The sequence below is a fragment of the Magallana gigas genome, chromosome 6 (assembly GCF_963853765.1).
Source record: "Magallana gigas chromosome 6, xbMagGiga1.1, whole genome shotgun sequence".
Classification (NCBI taxonomy): domain Eukaryota; kingdom Metazoa; phylum Mollusca; class Bivalvia; order Ostreida; family Ostreidae; genus Magallana; species Magallana gigas.
In genome coordinates, this window is record NC_088858.1 from 12,795,008 (window position 1) to 12,813,914 (window position 18,907).

An 18,907-nucleotide genomic window follows, 5' to 3' on the forward strand; every position below is an offset into this window, starting at 1 on the left:
AGGAAATGTTGTTTGTTAAAAACTCTCATCTCTTGTCCTGTAGGTATGTCATACACTGACAGAGTGTCAGTTTATAATGGCACAAAGACGAGGACCAGCGACTATAATACAGCGCCCTTCACCAGCTATCAGTACATGGTGATGTCAATCAACAGTGTGGGAGGGACCGAAAGTGAATGGATGAGTGTCAGCACAAAAGAGGCCCAGCCCACTGGATTCAGCGCACCCGTTGTTCTAGTTAGTTTGACAAAATATTTGATTTATATAATTGATGATTTATGCAGATAATTTTTGCAGATCTTTCTTATTGTTATTTTTTAATACGGATAATTACAGAGTAAAACCCACCAGATTATCACAGTGGAGTTAAGTCCCCCTGCTGTTCCCAATGGAGTTATCATCACATACAGTGTCCTGGTCAATGAAACTGTGGTAGGAATGATTCAACTCTTCTACTTGTGTATTTCATGTAAAAAAAAACCCAGTCAATATTACATAAATGCATTTAGTGGTTCTATAGAATTCAATTTGTGTAATTTTTAAGATATTTCATAAGTAACTCATATATTCATATTATGATTTTAAAAAAACCCAAATGTTTGAAGTTGTCTAATGCATAGACATTAACAGTTGTTAACCTAATGTTAAATCTAATGCTTACAGAGAAGTAGTGGAAACACCCTGACCCAGACTGTGGGTCAGACCTCACCCCTCCTCCCCTTTACCTCGTACTCCCTGAGGGGTCGGGTTTGTACACAGGGAGGCTGCACAGACAGCCCCACGATCTTGGTCCAAACAGAGGCTGCTAGACCTGTGGGGCAGGGCCCGGTGCAGGTCAGCTTTGCCAACAGTTCCACGCTTCAGCTGACCTGGAGCTACCCCAGGGAACCAAATGGACAGATCATCAAGTAATGCTTTAGCATTGAGGCTTTTTTTTGTATTATCTCACTACTGGTATTTTTTAATGAATTCTTAAAAACTTTAAACTCAGATTAACAAAATAAACACATAGTTTACATGTAGTTGTATAAAAAAAAAGAAAGAATACAATTATTTGGTTAAAAAAGTTTGAAATCTTTGAATACATGCAGTTCAATACATTGTAAAAGTCAAAATATGTTTTATGTTAAAAATTGTCTGAAATTGTATTTATAGCAAAAAAAATGTCAAAGGGAACAACCAATATATTTAATACTGTATTGATACGATTTTAAAGTTATTAATTTTACAATAATTTGAAATCCATACACTTCAGGTTTGTTCTGAACCAGAGAGGGGGTTGCCCTTTAACCTGGCAGCCATTCCTACAGACCTGTGTTGTGGGTGATGTGGTGCGGGTGTATGAGGGGCTGGTATTGGACAGGATTGTAAGTGGTCTCCAGCCCTACACCGCCTATGATTTCCAGGTGGTCTCCTACAACAGTGCCGGAAGTGTGGAAAACACTGCTTGGACCAGAGCAGAAACACTGCAAACAAGTGAGCACTCACAAATCTTCTTAATGTTCAGAAGCATATCAACCAAGATTTCTATATACATGTACTTGTACAAGCATTGAATTGTTATAAATATTCGTAATCAATATTTGTCAAAATCAGTTTCAATAATCTAAGAAATAAAAGATATGTGAATCCTGTACATCATCTATCCACAGATCCAGTGTACATTAGATATCCACAAAACTTTAGAAATGGATCCCAGATTTCCATTGACTGGACTAATAGTTTTGAGCTGAATGGCAAACTGCGTGAATTCATTCTGGTTGTGAATGGCCGTGTGGCTTTCCGAGGAGTTGCATTCAACAGCTTGCTAGATGAAGAAACTTCAAAAGAGAGTAAGACAGTGACTACATGTAATTCATCCAGATTTCAATGTTATGGTAGTTAATTTATCATTTTTGATGTTTGTATCTTATTACATGTATACACAAAAAGTGATAAAGGATTAATGGCCATGAGTTTTAATTTTACAGAGGTCTCCTTCACTGTGACAGCAGTAACAGAGGTGGGACAAGCAGAAACCCCTGCCATAGAGATAGACTCATCAGGCAAGTTCAATATTAAACTGATTATTTTTGAATTGATCATGATATCTTAATTTTTATTTTTGTAAAATTTTAGGAGACAGCTAGCTTGAAAAAATTATTAACTTTCTCTCTCAAAATCTTACCTGATACATCATTTCTTCTCTCATGTTTAAGTAATATTTACTTCATAAAAAATGCATCCAACTGCCATGATAAACAAACTATATTGTATAGTACCAGGTAAACTAAATAAGTGTACATTTTGTCTTGAACAGGTGCCCTGTCCAGTGTCAATGGGTCCACGGGGACCTCGGAGGAGTTTTATCAGGAGGTGTGGTTCATGGTGCTGGCGATTGTGATAGGTCTGGTCCTACTGTTCCTCACTGTGGTCCTATGTCTGAGATGTATACAGGCCTCCAGGCCCTACATCCGGGAACGATCACCCCTCAGAAAGAGGCGACAGAGGACCAGGGAAGGCTACTCTGACGAGGACACCTCAAGTGGCAGTGTATTTGGAACTGTTAGTATAAACTCCTAACCAAACATGTAAAGAAACTGCACTATTGTAGTCTTTCTCTGATTTTTATTATTTTGATATCTTGGTTCATGGTTTTTTTCACTCAAAGTCTAAGAGAGAGAATAAATTTTGTGCATCAATTCATAGAATATTATGACAGTTTTGATATGGCAATGTGCCCTTTGTAGGAGATGTCTCGTCAGTTGTATGGTAGACGGGGACATGATAATCCCGCCCATTCCTATGATTTTGAGTTTACATCATCCTCAGCCAGCCCTAATTTTGATGATGGCGATGACTTTGTTAATGATGATGATTTCTTCTGGAAAAGAACTCTAGACAGTGAGCTGGTATATACATGCTTTTAAACAAGGGAATCTTCACTCGCATTTTATTTACATCCATTTCGCTCTTCATGTCACTGATGAATTTAAAACATGGTATTATTATTATAAAAGTAATTTTATAATCAACAGAGTTAATTTAAATGAAGTTATATCTTTTACAAGTGGGATTCATTGAAAATAACATTTGGTGAAAATAACCCTATGTACATTATACCAGTGTGAATTACTACAACAATAGACAATTAAATTATCAAATTGTCCATTACATTTCTCCTCCTCTCAGTTTGATGACATGATGTCCCAGGGACCTGGCTACAGTATCTCCAAGTCACAGAGCGGCTTCACTGACTCCCACTTATGACCAACAGACAGAAGATGTAAGGGGCTTTGTTTCTGACAAGAATCTCAGCAGTAATGATCAGGATTCAATATCATAATTTCAATATGGATATGTCCTGAATATTTCTTGTAATGACAACAAGGATATTCGACATGACATTCAGTTATTTTGACTCTGAACAAAATTTTCTACATTTCTACAAAATGTGTGTCATCGGGTGTTGCATTTTCAAAACTTTTTTATGACTTTGATTTTAAGATCTTCAATTGTACATGTATTTTCATATGTTAGATGATTAATTAATGTAAAATCTATATATTAATTTGACTGTATACTGTACTACATTATGCTTGTAAATTATGATGTACTCTCTTGTAAGTTAAATTATCATAGATTGATTAAATCTTGCACATAAATTAAATATATCATTATTTATTTGTATTCTGATGTACTGCTTTTTTTATTTAATATATTCTAGTGTACATGGTATGCATATTTTTATTTATTTTATGATTGAAAATGTACATAATAAATATTTTGAAAAAATTGCAATGTTTTTGATAATTATGGAGTAATTTGTTTTCTATTCATTGGTTACAATTTACCTCACCCAACAAGTTGCAAAGTCGTGGTACAAACTTCTGCCAGAGTTTGTTTGTACTAAACCAAACGCTGTGTGCGGAGACGCATAGGACTATGGGTAGTATGGGCCGGGGTTTAATGTTTTTGACCCATCTTTTACGGGTAGTTAGTCAGTTCTTTTTTTTCTAAGCACAGCTACCTGTATCGGTACTCTTAAACCACTGGATGGAATTTCGTTAATCTATATTTGTAGGTACTTAAGACATAATGTGTAGACGTACATATAATAATACCAGGAAATTCTGATTTTATTATTTTTCTGGGAATTTTGGCCCATCTGAATCCAGAATCCGTTGTTAAAGACAAAAGTGTCAGGTGTGCATAATTACAAGAAGTTTTGATATGATAATTTTATGAAAGTTATGCCCCTTTATCAAAAATGCATACCCTGTCATTTCCAGTGTGTGTAGCATTGCCAATTTTTTTGTGTGATCATTAGCATGACCATCCCTTTTATTGATCAACTTTAAAGTCATCACATCAGTCATTATTTGATACTATTGCAGATTTGGAGGAGTCAAGGAACTCTTCTGCTTAGCTCTCTCTCTCTCTCTCTCTCTCTCTCTCCCTCCTCTCTCTCTCTCTCTCTCTCTCTCTCTCTCTCTGGTGGCTTATTTCAACCAAACTTTGCATAAGGCAGCTAGACTAGTAAAGTGTTTTCAACATACAAATGAGAGAGAGAGAGACCATTTTAGTCAAAGATAAAACGTCTTTGTTTCTGCTATACATTTTGACCCTTTGCATTTGAATTTCAACCACAAAGCATCCATACATCTAGTGTTTGCAGCATAGATAATATAACAGGTCTTAATGCATTGTTTTACAGGGAGATAAATTAGATAATGAGTTATAAAGACAGAGTCCCATGGGCCTTGACAGTCACCTGAGTACTTTCTATGATAGAGCACTCAAAATTATTACATGTAATAGATATGTTTTGATAATTACAATAATATGTCCTGTGTATACATCAAATGGTCATGATGCATGGAAAGAGAGATTTGGATTTTCATATCTAAACAGTATTTAGGATACTGTTTAACTGGAGTATTATAATCACCCCAGAAAGACCACTAACAGTGTCTGCATGGTTCATCTTCAAGTTTTTTTTTGTCATGATGCATGGCGGGGTATATAATTTACATAAATATTACCAAAAAAGAAGTGGGGATAGCTGGATGGGGTGGTGGTAGAAAATATGTCTCATATTGTAGAAAGTTGTCCGATATACCTTTATCAATTTTTCTATTCACAGAAACAAGAATTATCAAAAGTACATAATATATTTTCAACTTGATCATTGATAGTACACCTCCAACAGCTATAGCACCCTAAATTGATATTGAATCCATTTTTTAGAAAAATCTTCTGTCAAAGTTAAATGCATTAGAAAATATACTTATTATTTCTATCAAAAATATTTTGTTGACACACAAAATTGATAGCATTTAAATGTTTGCGTAAATTATTGTATTCAAGCTATCTTTAGATATAAACGAAAAATCTGAGAACAAGTTACTTATTTTCCTATTGTCAATCTTCTCTTTGGAGAAGGCGGGAACGGTGGTGATTTGTTTGGCAATGGCCTCCTCGAATGTTGATTACTACGAGAGACAAAAAGAATTGCAGGATATCATTCACGAACAGTGAGAGTTTATTTGCATCTTGATAAAATTCAATGATTTCGGTTTTCGAATGAATATGAGTTCACTCATTTTCCTTCTTGCTTCTTAAATTCGAGGATGTATTTGATTGACCGCGAATGTCGTGCTTGTTCACACACGAATTTTTATTTCATGCAGACAATTTTCTAAATTAATTTTTTGTTGGATTCAATTCATTATATTTTAAATGCTGATATTCGTGTTGTAATTCATATCTGGCTTGTGAAAGCATCAATAAGAAAAATTTCTACAGATAAGAGTATTTGTTTATGGTTCCTTATCAGACCGTGCCATGTATGCTTAGAGGAATCTTGCAGAGTTTTAACATAAAATGTCCAGTGTGATTCAATTTTAGAAAAGTGATTATGAAAAAAATTATTACAGAGAAAGAAAAAGAGAGCAATTGGATCGTCAACTTCAATTTTTCTGCAAGAAAGACGACAGACTGTAAGTAATAAGTTCTGTATTTCTGTCCCCTGGCTAATGAGAAATTGTATGAAGTTGATGAAAATATTTGATACTCATTATTTTTTTATTTAGTTTTAACATTATGTTAAACTGCATGCATGCAGCATAGAACTATCAATATGAATTTTTAAACATATGTCAGACTGTAGTCACTATATTATTTTCATAATATGTACAATTTGGTTTTATAAGATATTATTTGCTTAAACAGGTAGATTGATAACTTTCTACTTGCTATCACAGTCGAAGAATTATTAAAATGCAGGGGACATCTTGTACCAAACCAAACCAGATATCAGCGAAGTAATTTTTGTGTGTGCTAATGGCACAAGACACAGAGAATTATACTTTGTAATTCACTTGGGAACTTTGACTAAAATTGTATTTGCACTCAAACAAGTTCATGCATTTATTACATTTTCATTCCATAGAGGTTTCTCTTCTCAATCTCATATTTTCCTTGCACATTACAAAATACCATAAAATATAAACACTTTATTCTCATTTATCAGTACCTGACAGGTGAAAGTTTCTAGTTTCCAGTGTTCTGCTATTGGGAATGGAAATGAGTACAATGGTGTCATGGATTATATCTGTGCTCATGCTCTTTTGCTTTATTCTAAAGAGTGTATTTTTTATTTATCTGAAACTATGAGTGAATATTGAGGTTTTATGGACTTATTATTTTAGCAATCCTTTTCAAAATTTATAGATTTTAAAAAAGTGCATTTATAAAGATATAGATTTTAATAATACTCTTATCTTCTTAAATAAAAATCATAGAAATGAATTGGTATGTAATTTTTTTTTCACTTTTAAAGGAGCATTTCTTCGTTCACTGTTTCTCAAATTATTTATATATTCTTATATTTTTTTAAAATCACAATCATCAAAATATTTTCTTTTTATTTGGTAATTTGGAAAGTTTACTTAGTAAACATTATTGGAATTAATTTTTATCAACATTTGCAGAGCAAAATTGAGAGCAACTAAGCTTCAGGCTTACTGGAAGAGAATATGTGAGGATGAGAGAAGAAGTCAGCAAAGAAATCAAAATATCTTGCGGGATTTCTCCCGTATTGACTCCCACCTAACTGCAGTGTCAAATAAAACAGAAAGACTTCGATTACTCAAGGTTAGTTTGAATAACCCTGTTGTAGACAACTAAATGATATAATCTTATTTTGAGAAATCAAATTGAATTTGTGGGAGGGATTTCAAATTGTATACAATGTAGTTGTATACAATGCTTGTGCTCATATTTTTCCAATGCGTATATGTCTTTACATTTAAAAACTTTAAAATAATAGGTTTTGTAAAGAGTCTAAGATATACATATACTGTAGATTCCTTATGTTACGCGAGTACTTAATTCCGCGATTCCATAATTTTCCATTAAATTGCGAGAACATAATATTGCGAATGCTGAAATTTTATTAGAGTCTCAGGTACTTTACAGAATTCCGGAAATTAAAAGCGAGATTTTAAATTTCGCGAGACAGGCTTCTCGTGTTTAATTAGGAATTTACAGTATGCAAAACTTAATTACCGGTAGCCAAGAGTCTTCGTTTGAAATTTTTAGTTTGAAAGTTTCCTCTGTACTTTGTAAGTTGCATTTAATCAGTGTCATACTGTTGTTCCAGAAACAGTATGAGGACTACATAGAGAGGAATTACCCCCAGTGGAAAGAGCGAGTTACAGGAAAACTAGGAGAGGGGTTAATCCCTCACAATGTTCCCCACCAGCAGGTTTGTTCTGTATAAACATACCATTAGAATAAAGGTTATTTGCATGAATTATTGAAAAAAAAAATTTAAAACATGTATTTGACATTTAGGCATTCTCATTACTTTTATTATCTTCAGCTAATATTGTTTATTTTCATGATTTAATTGTGTAGTTCTCAAGAGAGGTTTATGAGGAACCAGAAATGGAGGAAGAACCTGCAGTGTCGCATCGGTCTTACTACATGGAGAGGACTGCACCATCTATGTCGCCTTCAAAGGCTGGGCCAGGAAGAAAGGTAGATAGTTTGCACCATACAATATAAAAAGGAAAGAGAAATATGATATGAGACAAGTACAGAAAATTCTGCTTTGATGTCAATGTTCTCCTTGGTTATAAAAGAATCTTTGGGGAGAATGTGTTTGTGTTTTAGGAAGCATCTGATTACGCGAACCTCAAAGATGTGAACAGGGCAGAAAAAACAGAAGCCAAACGCATTGAATCAATGGAAAGAAGACAAGAGGCTGTTGACAGGCAGAGAGAACAGCAAGGCAGCAGGAAATCTCCATCCCCGACACTATCTCGTACCGCCCCTTCAGGGTCTGGTGTTCCACCTCCCCCACAGTCTACACAACAACCAGAACCCTCCCCACAAATGTTCCGGTCATCTCAAAACTCAACTCACCAGGTACCAGTCGCTGATGTTAGCGTGGAAGAGATGGAGGAAATGATGTCACAGCCCATACAGAGTGTGACTGTGAAGGGCATTCAAGGGAGACCACTGGAGCCTAGAGACACTGAGTCCCCTGGAGGTACAGTTCGGCGTCTTAATTACTAATTAAATGAAAAAGTATAAAATAACAACACATGAAACATATGAAAAATCCTTCTTAAAAACTATGCATTCTTTAAAAAAGCATGACATTTTATTGTGTGGATTTAGTGAGGTTTGTACCGTTATTGTATAGGGATTTCTTATTCATCTGGTGGCATGGATCCAGGACAAGATGATGAAAGCGATTTTGGGTCAGAGGACAATATTCCCCTGCATGATTTGCACCACCCACCACCCGCCCAGCAGGTGGAACCAGACAACATATCAGACCAAAGTTCACCTGATGAGGAGCCAGCACCACCAATTAAAGCTTCGGTTCTACCTAAAGGAGAAAGGTAGATTTATTAGAATGATATTAAAACCATCTTTCAAATGTTAAAAAAGCCTGTGGTATCATACTACACTGGAGTATTACAGGATAGATAATGCTGCTGTATTAATAGTTTGTGAAAAGGAGAGAGCCCATGAAATTGCTAGTTTCCAATGTCATGTAAAGAGGTAAACATTATCAATACATGTTTTCTTCTCTAGGCGATCGCCCTCTCCAGAGTTAACAGTGCATGGATTGATCAAATTGTTAAAGTTTGTCCAGTCAGACTTCCAGCATGCACTTTCCTTAGAAGGATATTACAGATCCCATCCAGCTTCCCCTACAGACAGGCAAACCATAATACAGTAAGTAAACAACATAAAAAACAATACAGTAGGTAATAATACAAGCACAATGTAGAAATTCTCAATGACAAAACTGAAGTCAGAACACAATATCTCACTAAAATAATCAAACAATTTGAGCTTATGAAAAAATTGCACCATGTAGAAAGATATTAAAGAAAGAGAGCATACATGGATAAGCCAATGAAAGCATGACATCAAAAAGTCTGTGGTTACTTAATAGAGTTTTATGAATTTTCTTCTTTGTTCAAACCAGGAGAGCTAACAGTGGGGCTAACTTGTCTGGACTGGACAGTGAGTTGGTTTCCATGGTGATATTGGAGCAGGTGACCCTGGTGATAAGAAGCCTGAGGACTCCATGTCTGCTGCCTGACTCCATTCTGACAGGGAATATTGACACCATTAGTCAAACTCAAATCAGGTATTAACAGTGAAACAAGTAAAGGTAGTGAATAAGTAATTTACCTGTAGAAAAAAATCCCAGAACAAGTACTTTAATTCACAACTTTTATTGTCGTACATCATTAAATATGTTCATTTGAAGTAAATGGGGTTGGATTGTATGTAATTCTAGTGTTATTTAATTGCAGGGTGATGCTTCGAGACGATGCTCAGCCTCTCTGGGACAGCTTGTTTGAACACCTGGTACAGTTGGTCACATGTAAGGTCATGACCCCAAATGAAGTGGCTGCTGTGTTTGTTCCTTGCATGGTTTCAGACAAATCACCATATCAAGACAAGGTATTGATAACAAAAATTCAATTTCTATGTTGTACGATCCAAAAACTCTTGTCAATATTACCCTTGCACAACATTTAGTTTAATTATGAGAATTATTAGTATTGAAGTAGGAACATGTACATAAAACATATTTTATTAAAAAAGAATTTTTTTCTTGGGGACTGTTTAATAAAATATTTTTAAATGAATAATTCTTTTTTTAAGTGACTATAAGAATGTAAGAATGTATTTGATTGATGAATTGTTTGTTGTTTCATTTTTTTTAAAGGCATTTGAGCTGCTGATGAAGCTATTAAAAAGTCAGATTGATGCAGGGACCCCCAGGGAAGGGATGGACAGTTTAACCAGCAGAAATATCTCAGGGGGTAAGGAAGAACTATTTGTTTTCTGATTGAGTCTTTATTTGCAGAAATTTAAAATTCCAAATGAGAGTACATTAAAATTAATTTTACTCTGTTCAGTTTGTTAGACAGAACATTGTTTGAATTTTTTACAGACATATTGCATTTGAGTGAAGGAATTTTAATTGTCATTATTTGTGAAATCATAGGTTTATCATAAATAAAATGAATAATAAATGACTGTGGTTTTCAGCTGAGATAGGGCCTGATGGTAAAGTAACAGGTATATACAGTGTGTGTGTCTTAATAATGTCACATCATCAGCATTACTTCATTATAATGACAGCATTACATGATGTTTGGGATAAGTCATTGTTGACTGGGAGTGTTCAAATCGTTAAAAACGGAAAAGATGAATGCACACATAAATGATTTGCAGTATGGTGGACAATTCTTCACTTTTTAAAATATCAGATCAGTGAAATACAGAAGTTTTTCAAGTTCACTTGTTAATTTTGCATTTTACCTTCACAACCAATTTTTCTTCCTCACAAAGGCAAATTTTTGGTTTACTCAGGATTTTCACCCCCAAAATAATTAAACATCAAGATCCATCTTATTTTTTGTTTCATTGTGTAATCAACTAAAATGGCTATTTTTGATAGATTGGCTTTAAATGTGCATACAGAAAGAGTGAATATATTTGTATATAAGGAAGTGTGAATATATTTGTATATATACTAGTACATGTATCACTGTACTTAGCTACATGTATGTGTGTGTTACAAGTAATATCAGCCAGGCTAGCAGATATTTTTTCTGTATTAAATTTGAAATTAACATGTATGATGAAACTGGAAAATCATTTTGACATTTTCTAAATGTCTTATTTCTCAGCTGCTATATACATCTGTTCTCTTGGCAGTTCCTCCGCTGAAGTTCCCAGGGAGTTTGATTGACAGGTCTCAAACCTACAACAGTGATGATGATACCAGCGTCATCACCCAGAGTGTCACAAGCTCAAAGATCCCCCTCAATGGTACGTTTAATGTTTGTCATCTGGGGCATCCACTACCAGGAAATGTTTCTTCAACAGTCGTTAATGTTTATAAAAACAAATATGGTTATGGAATTGAAAAAAATAATCAAACACATTTGTTCGTTTTAAGAGATTTTTGTAACAATTTTAGAGGGGATAGTGGAGTAAATTTATAGTAATAAGTACTAAACACTTAGTTCAGAGATTTGTAGTTTAATTATATGTGTTTGTTTTAAGAGATTTTTGTAACAATTTAAGAGGGGTAGTGGAGTAAATCTATAGTAATTGATACTAACCACTTAATTCAGAGATTTGGAGTTAAGGTATTGGTTCGTGTAACAGAATGTGTTCTATGTATGATTATACAGTACCATTTAAAGGAAAGAGAGGTGAGTAGAACACATGATGTGGGAGATTTCTTGTACACGTCAGAGACGGCATCCATCATAGAAATCATTATCATTGTGTGTGGAGATACGTGTAAAAAGCTGTACAGTTTCAGATGAATTGAAGTGTGTTGTGGCTCTGAGTAATGCAAAACTAATGCATTCAGACATATCAGTGCTTTGCAAAAATATCAACATATATTCATATTTAATACCATTTTAAGTTGAGATAAATATCAGTCTTAAGAAAATGGTTTTCTACAAGTACAAAGGGAAGATTTCCAGATTTGAAACCAATCACAAGTAATTTCATCAAAATTGACATTTTCACATTTTTTCACAGTTTCATGTTCATGAACATCGACACACTTTTAGCAGTTCTATTTAACTATTGATTTTCATTTAATTAAAGTTGTAATTCAAATATTTCATATCTGATGTTTTGTTGTGTTTTTAATGTAAAAAGTTGTAGGTAAAATCAAGATAGATTGTCAAACACAAAATGTAGATTCCATACAATATTTTCAAGCATATTGCCCACTATTTTAGTACAATTTAGTGCTTCAATGCTCTGAATTTTATTTATTGTTGGAAATGGTTGCAAAACATGTAATATAATTATGGTACATGTATGATAACAGAATTTTTTTACTCAAATGATTTGCAAATAAAATATTCCACACCTTCAGATATATAATGTATTACAAGAACTTAGAGATATGTGAATTTATATTCACACTTTAATACTTGACTGCTTTTTATTTTGAAACAGCTACTGACGCCTACAAGAACATGTTGTCTGGTTCTCTCCCCATCCAACAGCGACCAATGGCAGACGAGGAAGAAGATACAGATGACGATGTTGAGAAACAGTTTGCGTCTGCACTATCCCCAAGAGACCAGTAAGCTCTGTGTATATTACATAGCACTGCATTTCTACAACTTTTATCATTAACCTAATATCAACAAAACAACATCATCAACTGTGGAATCATTAAATTTCTTGGGGCCAATTTTAGTTTTTACAGATTCACGAGAATGTAATTTCGTGGATTTTCTAATGCATGTATGATCAATTAGTTTATGCAGAGACATTTATTTATGTCTCTGGTTAATGTTGTCATTCTTTATTAATAAAAATGTAAAAAAAAAATGTGTTTGTTTGTTATAACCACAGTGCAAGATATATTGCCTAAATATTATGTCTAAATTTTTTGTTTTTTTAGAATTGCAACAACTATTCCCACTGGTACAGGTAAAATGATGGAACAGGATGTTTTGTCTGACGAGAGCTCCACTGTGGCCACTCCTCTCTACGTTCCTACAGGTGTAACCAGGTACATGTAATACCATTTACCTGCAGATTGATTTTGATTTTTAAATCATATTTATTTCAACAAAGAACTATATATGATATTGGTCAAATTTGGCCCCCATAATTCGCAATTTTTAAAGTGTTTTAGGTACATTAAATTGTTGTGTTAATTTTAAGAATAGTTGATATAAAATATATTTTTGGCCTATTTATTTGATTTTTTTGCACTCATTTGCAGTATATGATGTCAGAAGTGACTCTTTATAATTCAATCAAAATCGGTGAAAAAATGATGTTTTTCTAATCTTTTTTCTTGAGTGGGAAATATAGAGCGACATTTTGAACAAGAGCAAACTTTTTGTTACTTATAAGTATTCGATAGATGCATCTTTGGGGAAAATATTTTAGTTGTTCAAGCAATCGTTCAATGTTTTCTTAAAGAGAAACTGCTTCAAAATAAGCTGTTTTATGCTAAAAATGCGAAATATATGTATATATGTACAAAGAGAGCAAAAAACAACAATAGTAAAATGACGATGTTCATTTTAGGGGCCATTTTAGGCTCAAACCATATATTATTACTTATTAGGTTTGTTACTGACTGTGTACAGAAAGAACTATATATGATATGAGTTGAATTTTGCCCCCACAATTCGCCATTTTTAAAGTGTTTCGGGAATATTAAAATGTTATGTTATTTTTTAGAGGAGTTGATATAAAATATATTTTTCACCTATTTATTTGATTTATTTGCACTCACTTGCAGTATATGACGTCAGAAGTGACGCTATTTCTATAATTCAATCAAAATCAGTCAAAAATTGACATTTTTCTTACCTTTAAACGAATGGGAAATATAGAGCGCATGCTTGAATAAGGATAATTTTTTTGTCAGTTATTAGTCTTGGCTAGTTACATCTCTGATTAAAATATGTTGTTTGTTCAAGCGTGCGCTCTATGTTTTTTGAAAGAAAAACTGCTTGAAAACAAGCTGTTTTCTGCTAAAAATGCAAAAATGGCGGGGAAAGACTGTCTTCATGATACCATATTTCTAAATTGTGGGCACTTGAATCAAAATGAACATAATGTATAAACATCACATATATATCTGTACAAAGAAAACAAAGATTTACAGTAAAATGATGATGCTCATTTTAGGGGGCCATTTTAGGCCCTTATCATATATAGTCCTTTGTGGGGTCGGTAAAGTCCATAGAAGGCGAGGCGGAGCCGAGCCGTCTATGGACTTTACCGATCCCACAAATTTCTTTACACAGTCAGTAAAAAACCTAATAAGTGTTTTGTTTTGTCGAGGACCTAAAGTTTGATATGTAAACAAACAGAAGATAATACATAATATCAAAATTCATAGCTTAATTCTCTAATTTTTTACCTTTCTCGTCAGTCGTCTGTGCAAACTTGGATGCCATATTGTAGGATCATAATATTACGTCACGGGCAAAGGGGGGTCACTCTAAATATTTTGGGGCTTAAAAATCAAAGGTATGGTTGAACATTTGTGTAAAAAATCAGCTTAAATAACGTTACGTCCGCCATATTGCGGTATAAATTTTGATGCTCGCTGTGTAAAGAAATTTATAAGGCAATCATGTGACGCTATTCATCCAATGACGTCGAGACATTCCAGTTCAAGGCAAAACAAAGTCCTTTGTTTAAATAACCTCATGATTTGGTTGTACATGTGATGATACATTTGCAACCCTGACATGTTATTAGACTTCAATACATAATTATTTATTTGGCATAACAATTTATATGTATTAAATTGTGAATCTTAAAACGTCATCTTAAATGAAAAAGTTTAAAGTAATGATATATGTTTACAGTACTAAACCCACCAAGTCGGGCATGACTACACCAAGATCTGCAGGCCTTTCCCAGAGTGGCTCAAAACGACCAGGTAAATTTTCATGGTCAAAACAAAAAATGTCATGTACTGTATTAACAAACAGTCTTGATAACTGGGAACACTTCTTCACAATCTAGTGTTCAAATATAGTAAAGAATCTATAATTATGATATTCCATTACAGGTCTTCAGTTCCAGTCCGACCTTGACACAGATACAGAAATAGACATTCTCCAGAAGAAAGAGGAGGACCCAGGCAAAGACGATGAAGACTTTTTTGAGTTTTATGAATAATATGTTTTATCCTGTTATTTCACGAAATAACAGAAATTTGTTACTGCTGTTGAGAACAGTTATCCTAGTCACTAGTAATCAAACAACTGTACAACAACTGAAAATTGTCCAGACACATTCAATATTGTCAATAAGATTTATTGTACAAAATGTTATGCTATAGACAGTAATTACAACCACTAGTATTTGTTGAACATATTGCATAAACATGAGAATCAATTTTATGCATCCAATTATACACTAGTTAAAATACCAGATGTAAACCTGTTAACCACAATAAATTATTAATCTAACTTAGATGTTTTCTTTATTTCTCTTTTTGATTTTGTACTGATGAGAGATTTTGAAATTTCTGCTCACTTTGTTATGGTATATTTTATTTATTCCTAGCAGTGGTTCTAGGATTCAAAGACAGGGTGATCCAGAAAAATAATCTACATGTTTGTCACAAAAAAGGAACAAAGCTAGAAGAAAGAAATTCATTTACAAACTTCTTTTTAATCAACCAGCTATGTTTATCAACTGGCATAAAAAAAATCCAATATGTGAAAAAGATTGCATGAAAATTAAACTCAGTGTAATGAGTTGTAGCTGCTTGGCAATCGCTTTATGATGACATTATTGAATGTTCGTCCTGATGACTGTGAATAGGCTATTTCCTGTGAGTGGATACACCCTGCTGTCACGTGTCTTCAGCCTCGTCTTCATCACTCTCTTTATCCCAGTCTTTCATCTTGGCCCCCATCATAAAGTCCTCTCTCAGGGCGCTCCACTTCTCTTCTTTCTTGATTTCAATCTGCAATTATTTTTTAGCAAATAATGAGATATGCCATTAAATTCATGACAATGGGGGAATTATCAAATGCACATGTGTATCTGCTAGATACTGAATAATTACAAACAGCTGAGGAATAAGTTGTGTAAATACATGTACATATATTATCTATAGATTAATACCTATACCCTTACTTAAAGTATTCTTATGATGATAAATATTGGTCACTTATTGTACTTATTAGATGAAGTGAAACTGGATTTGATGCATATATTAAAATCATATATTAAAATCAGTTTGATTATTATTCGAGAGCAAAATGAGATTCAAGGGACATAACTCTTTTTCAGATACAAAATTTAGAATCTAAAATGTAATTCTTTAGCAAATTAAAAGATATCTTCAGTAAATATTCATCAGTAGCCTCTATATAATCATAAAAAACACAACAGACATCTGTATATTTCACCTTCTCTGGTTTGCTGTCGGCACTCTTCAGTATATCCAGGAATTTGTCCTTTGTCATTGATTTTTCCACTTTCTCTCTTTTCAGCTCTGAGGATCCTACTTCTTTAATCTTTTCATCCAACACTTTCTGTTGTTTACGGACTGCATTAAAGAGTTGTACAACTCCCCTATATAAATATTATAAATCAAAATTTGAAATGTACAATATCCAAACCTGTGTTGGTAATGAGTACCCGGTACATGTATTACACAAAAAAAACACTACTTAGTTTACCATTAGTCTTCAGATATTCTGTTTTAATCAATTTTATTACTGTACTGGTAATTTAAGTGCCCCTTAAATATTGGGTTTGCAATCATACAGAGAAACACATTTTCTGATGAATATTTTAACCATCATTTTTTACTTTTATTTGGAAATTTGGTCATTTATTCCTAACAAAATAGGAAATCCGTAAACATATTTAGAAAAACAACCAAGGAATACAGAGATAAAATGATAGTATATCACATTAGGCCAAAATAAACAAAATTATTGTTTGTTTGGAGTTGCCTCCCTCCTCATTGCACCCACTGGTAACATTTTATTAGCAAAAAATAAAAAGAATGCAATACAAAAAATTCCCCCCTCCCTCTTGGGTCTAGAAACCTCCAGGTGCCAATTTCAAATAATCTTTTAAGGATGGCCTTACAGTAAATAAATATGTCATTACAACATCACAACAATCAAACCTTTGTGCTATTCTCTGTAGTTTCCTTTCCCTCTCCTTTTCTAGTGGGTTTGGTTTAGTGCGACCCATTTCTTCCCATAGTCTTTTCTGATATAAAAAAAGAATCACTGTAACATATTTAATCTCTGCAACTTAAGGTTGTATGGAACATCTGTCAATATTAATGTGGATTAAAGTACATTATAATTAAAACACTTTCACTATTTTAGAATTTAAATTTTTAAATATTTAACCAAAAAGTAGCTTTTAAAGATATTTGGAAAAGTAAAAATTGTAAAACCCCAGTGGGATTTGAACTCATGACTAACAGATTCATAGCATACCCTCTAACCCACTGCGCTAAGTTAAGTTCTCACTGTTAAGTGAGAGTATTGGAAAAGAACCTACATCTATAATTACACTTAATTTTATTGTTTATTTCGATAAACAATGCGTCACAACATGGAGGTATCCCATACCACCTTACAAAAGAAGATAAATGTTCTGAAATATAATTTTCAATGAAAATTTTCACCTTTTGTTGAGATACTTGGGTTTCTCTAGAGTCTTCATCTATATTTTGTCTTTTCTTTGCTAACTCTTTATCAGTAGTTCCTTTGGCTAGAATTATCTGTTGGTGTGCTGGAATTTGCTTTTTAAGAATTTTAGCCATGGCATCAGCAAGTCCAGCTTTTGAATCTGTATGGGTTTCAGAGTCACTAAGTCTTTCATCAAGCTGAGAAAGTATGTTTCCTTCATCATCATCATCGTCGTCATCATCATCATCGTCATTATCATCACTGTCATCAACATCATTGTCATCATCCGCCTCCTCTTCATGATCAACTTCTGATTTTGTTTTTACACTTGAGATCTCATCATCACTGAATTCTGCAAGTCATGAAAGACAACCATAATTTTTGTTGAAATAATAAAACAATTAACAGCTTAATGAGACTTTATTTGAGTCTTTGACTTATTGAAACAGGAAAATATGTTTTTAATTATTTATTTATCTTTTTTTTATGTGTGTGTAAAATATTACAAATACATTTATTGCCACTAAGTAACACAATTACCGTAACAATAATTGACAAAGGCTTGATTATATCAAGAACACGTGTAACACTATGGTACTTGTACAAACTAAAGTATTTATTTCATCTCTGATGGAAAATAGATTACATTCATGTTATAAAGTGAATTAGACAAAGAAACAGCAATGCTCAAAAGACCAAACCTACCAACGAATGAATAATCAGATAGCTCTTAACAAAATTTCCTTCTATTCTCTACATAACACTGAATGCTTATGTAGTAAAAATTAGTATTACATGTTAGTCCTATTTGTAAACAGTGATAAAATGTCAAATGGTCAACACGTTCACAGTAATAATTACTGTACGTTCATGTCAGATAACTTTTTCTGAGCATTATGGTGTATTTAAAAATGAGACTTCTTTCATGTTATTCCTACCCTGTTCAGAGCCACTTGTGGCCGACGCACTGTCTTCAGAACCATCAGATTGATGCAACACGTGTACCTCTGTCATGGTGGATGAAATTGAAAGTGAAAGTGAAATTCAGAATATTTGCTATCTTGTTATAACGAAACGAATGTATGTAATGTTTTATAAATAATATCCCGTGAATCAGCGTTAATTTTACTAACTCAGATAAATAATGTAAAAATATTGATTTTTGTGGAAATAAACTTATGTTATGATCTTCA

General features: G+C 33.4%; 3 protein-coding genes across 9 annotated transcripts in view; 2 read left to right on the top strand and 1 right to left on the bottom strand.

The window, feature by feature from the left end:
- LOC105346311 (usherin) overlaps positions 1-3,769 on the top strand; it is a 52,523-nt gene extending 48,754 nt beyond the window's left edge. The window contains exons 58-66 of the mRNA XM_066087197.1: positions 44-237; positions 337-432; positions 664-908; positions 1,256-1,476; positions 1,653-1,832; positions 1,971-2,045; positions 2,300-2,544; positions 2,730-2,891; positions 3,172-3,769. Of these exons, the coding sequence (XP_065943269.1) occupies positions 44-237; positions 337-432; positions 664-908; positions 1,256-1,476; positions 1,653-1,832; positions 1,971-2,045; positions 2,300-2,544; positions 2,730-2,891; positions 3,172-3,249 (1,496 nt within the window). The 3' untranslated portion in view covers positions 3,250-3,769. The remainder of the gene's footprint in view (positions 1-43; positions 238-336; positions 433-663; positions 909-1,255; positions 1,477-1,652; positions 1,833-1,970; positions 2,046-2,299; positions 2,545-2,729; positions 2,892-3,171) is intronic.
- A 1,648-nt stretch (positions 3,770-5,417) lies between these two features.
- On the top strand, positions 5,418-15,515 carry LOC105320379 (centrosomal protein kizuna). 7 transcript variants are annotated; one of them, XM_034469758.2, is made up of 19 exons: positions 5,418-5,516; positions 5,919-5,981; positions 6,246-6,305; positions 6,975-7,137; positions 7,646-7,750; positions 7,903-8,025; positions 8,161-8,539; positions 8,696-8,897; positions 9,094-9,237; positions 9,494-9,658; positions 9,828-9,978; positions 10,247-10,343; positions 10,573-10,602; positions 11,245-11,358; positions 11,727-11,747; positions 12,517-12,646; positions 12,971-13,081; positions 14,907-14,980; positions 15,113-15,515. In XM_034469758.2, the coding sequence occupies exons 1-19, from the start codon at positions 5,452-5,454 to the stop codon at positions 15,220-15,222; spliced, it is 2,307 nt and encodes a 768-aa protein (XP_034325649.2). In that variant the 5' UTR covers positions 5,418-5,451; the 3' UTR covers positions 15,223-15,515. The 7 variants fall into 7 exon arrangements, with proteins under 7 accessions (XP_034325649.2, XP_034325651.2, XP_034325652.2 ...); XM_034469766.2 differs by having other exon boundaries at positions 5,442-5,516; positions 6,214-6,305; XM_034469760.2 differs by lacking the exon at positions 11,727-11,747.
- A 185-nt stretch (positions 15,516-15,700) lies between these two features.
- On the bottom strand, positions 15,701-18,777 carry LOC105320380 (RRP15-like protein). Its single transcript, XM_011418304.4, has 5 exons — positions 18,653-18,777; positions 17,711-18,066; positions 17,198-17,283; positions 16,467-16,632; positions 15,701-16,018 (listed from the first exon to the last, which is right to left on the bottom strand). The coding sequence occupies exons 1-5, from the start codon at positions 18,726-18,728 to the stop codon at positions 15,905-15,907; spliced, it is 798 nt and encodes a 265-aa protein (XP_011416606.3). The 5' UTR covers positions 18,729-18,777; the 3' UTR covers positions 15,701-15,904.
- Positions 18,778-18,907: the final 130 nt, after the last annotated feature.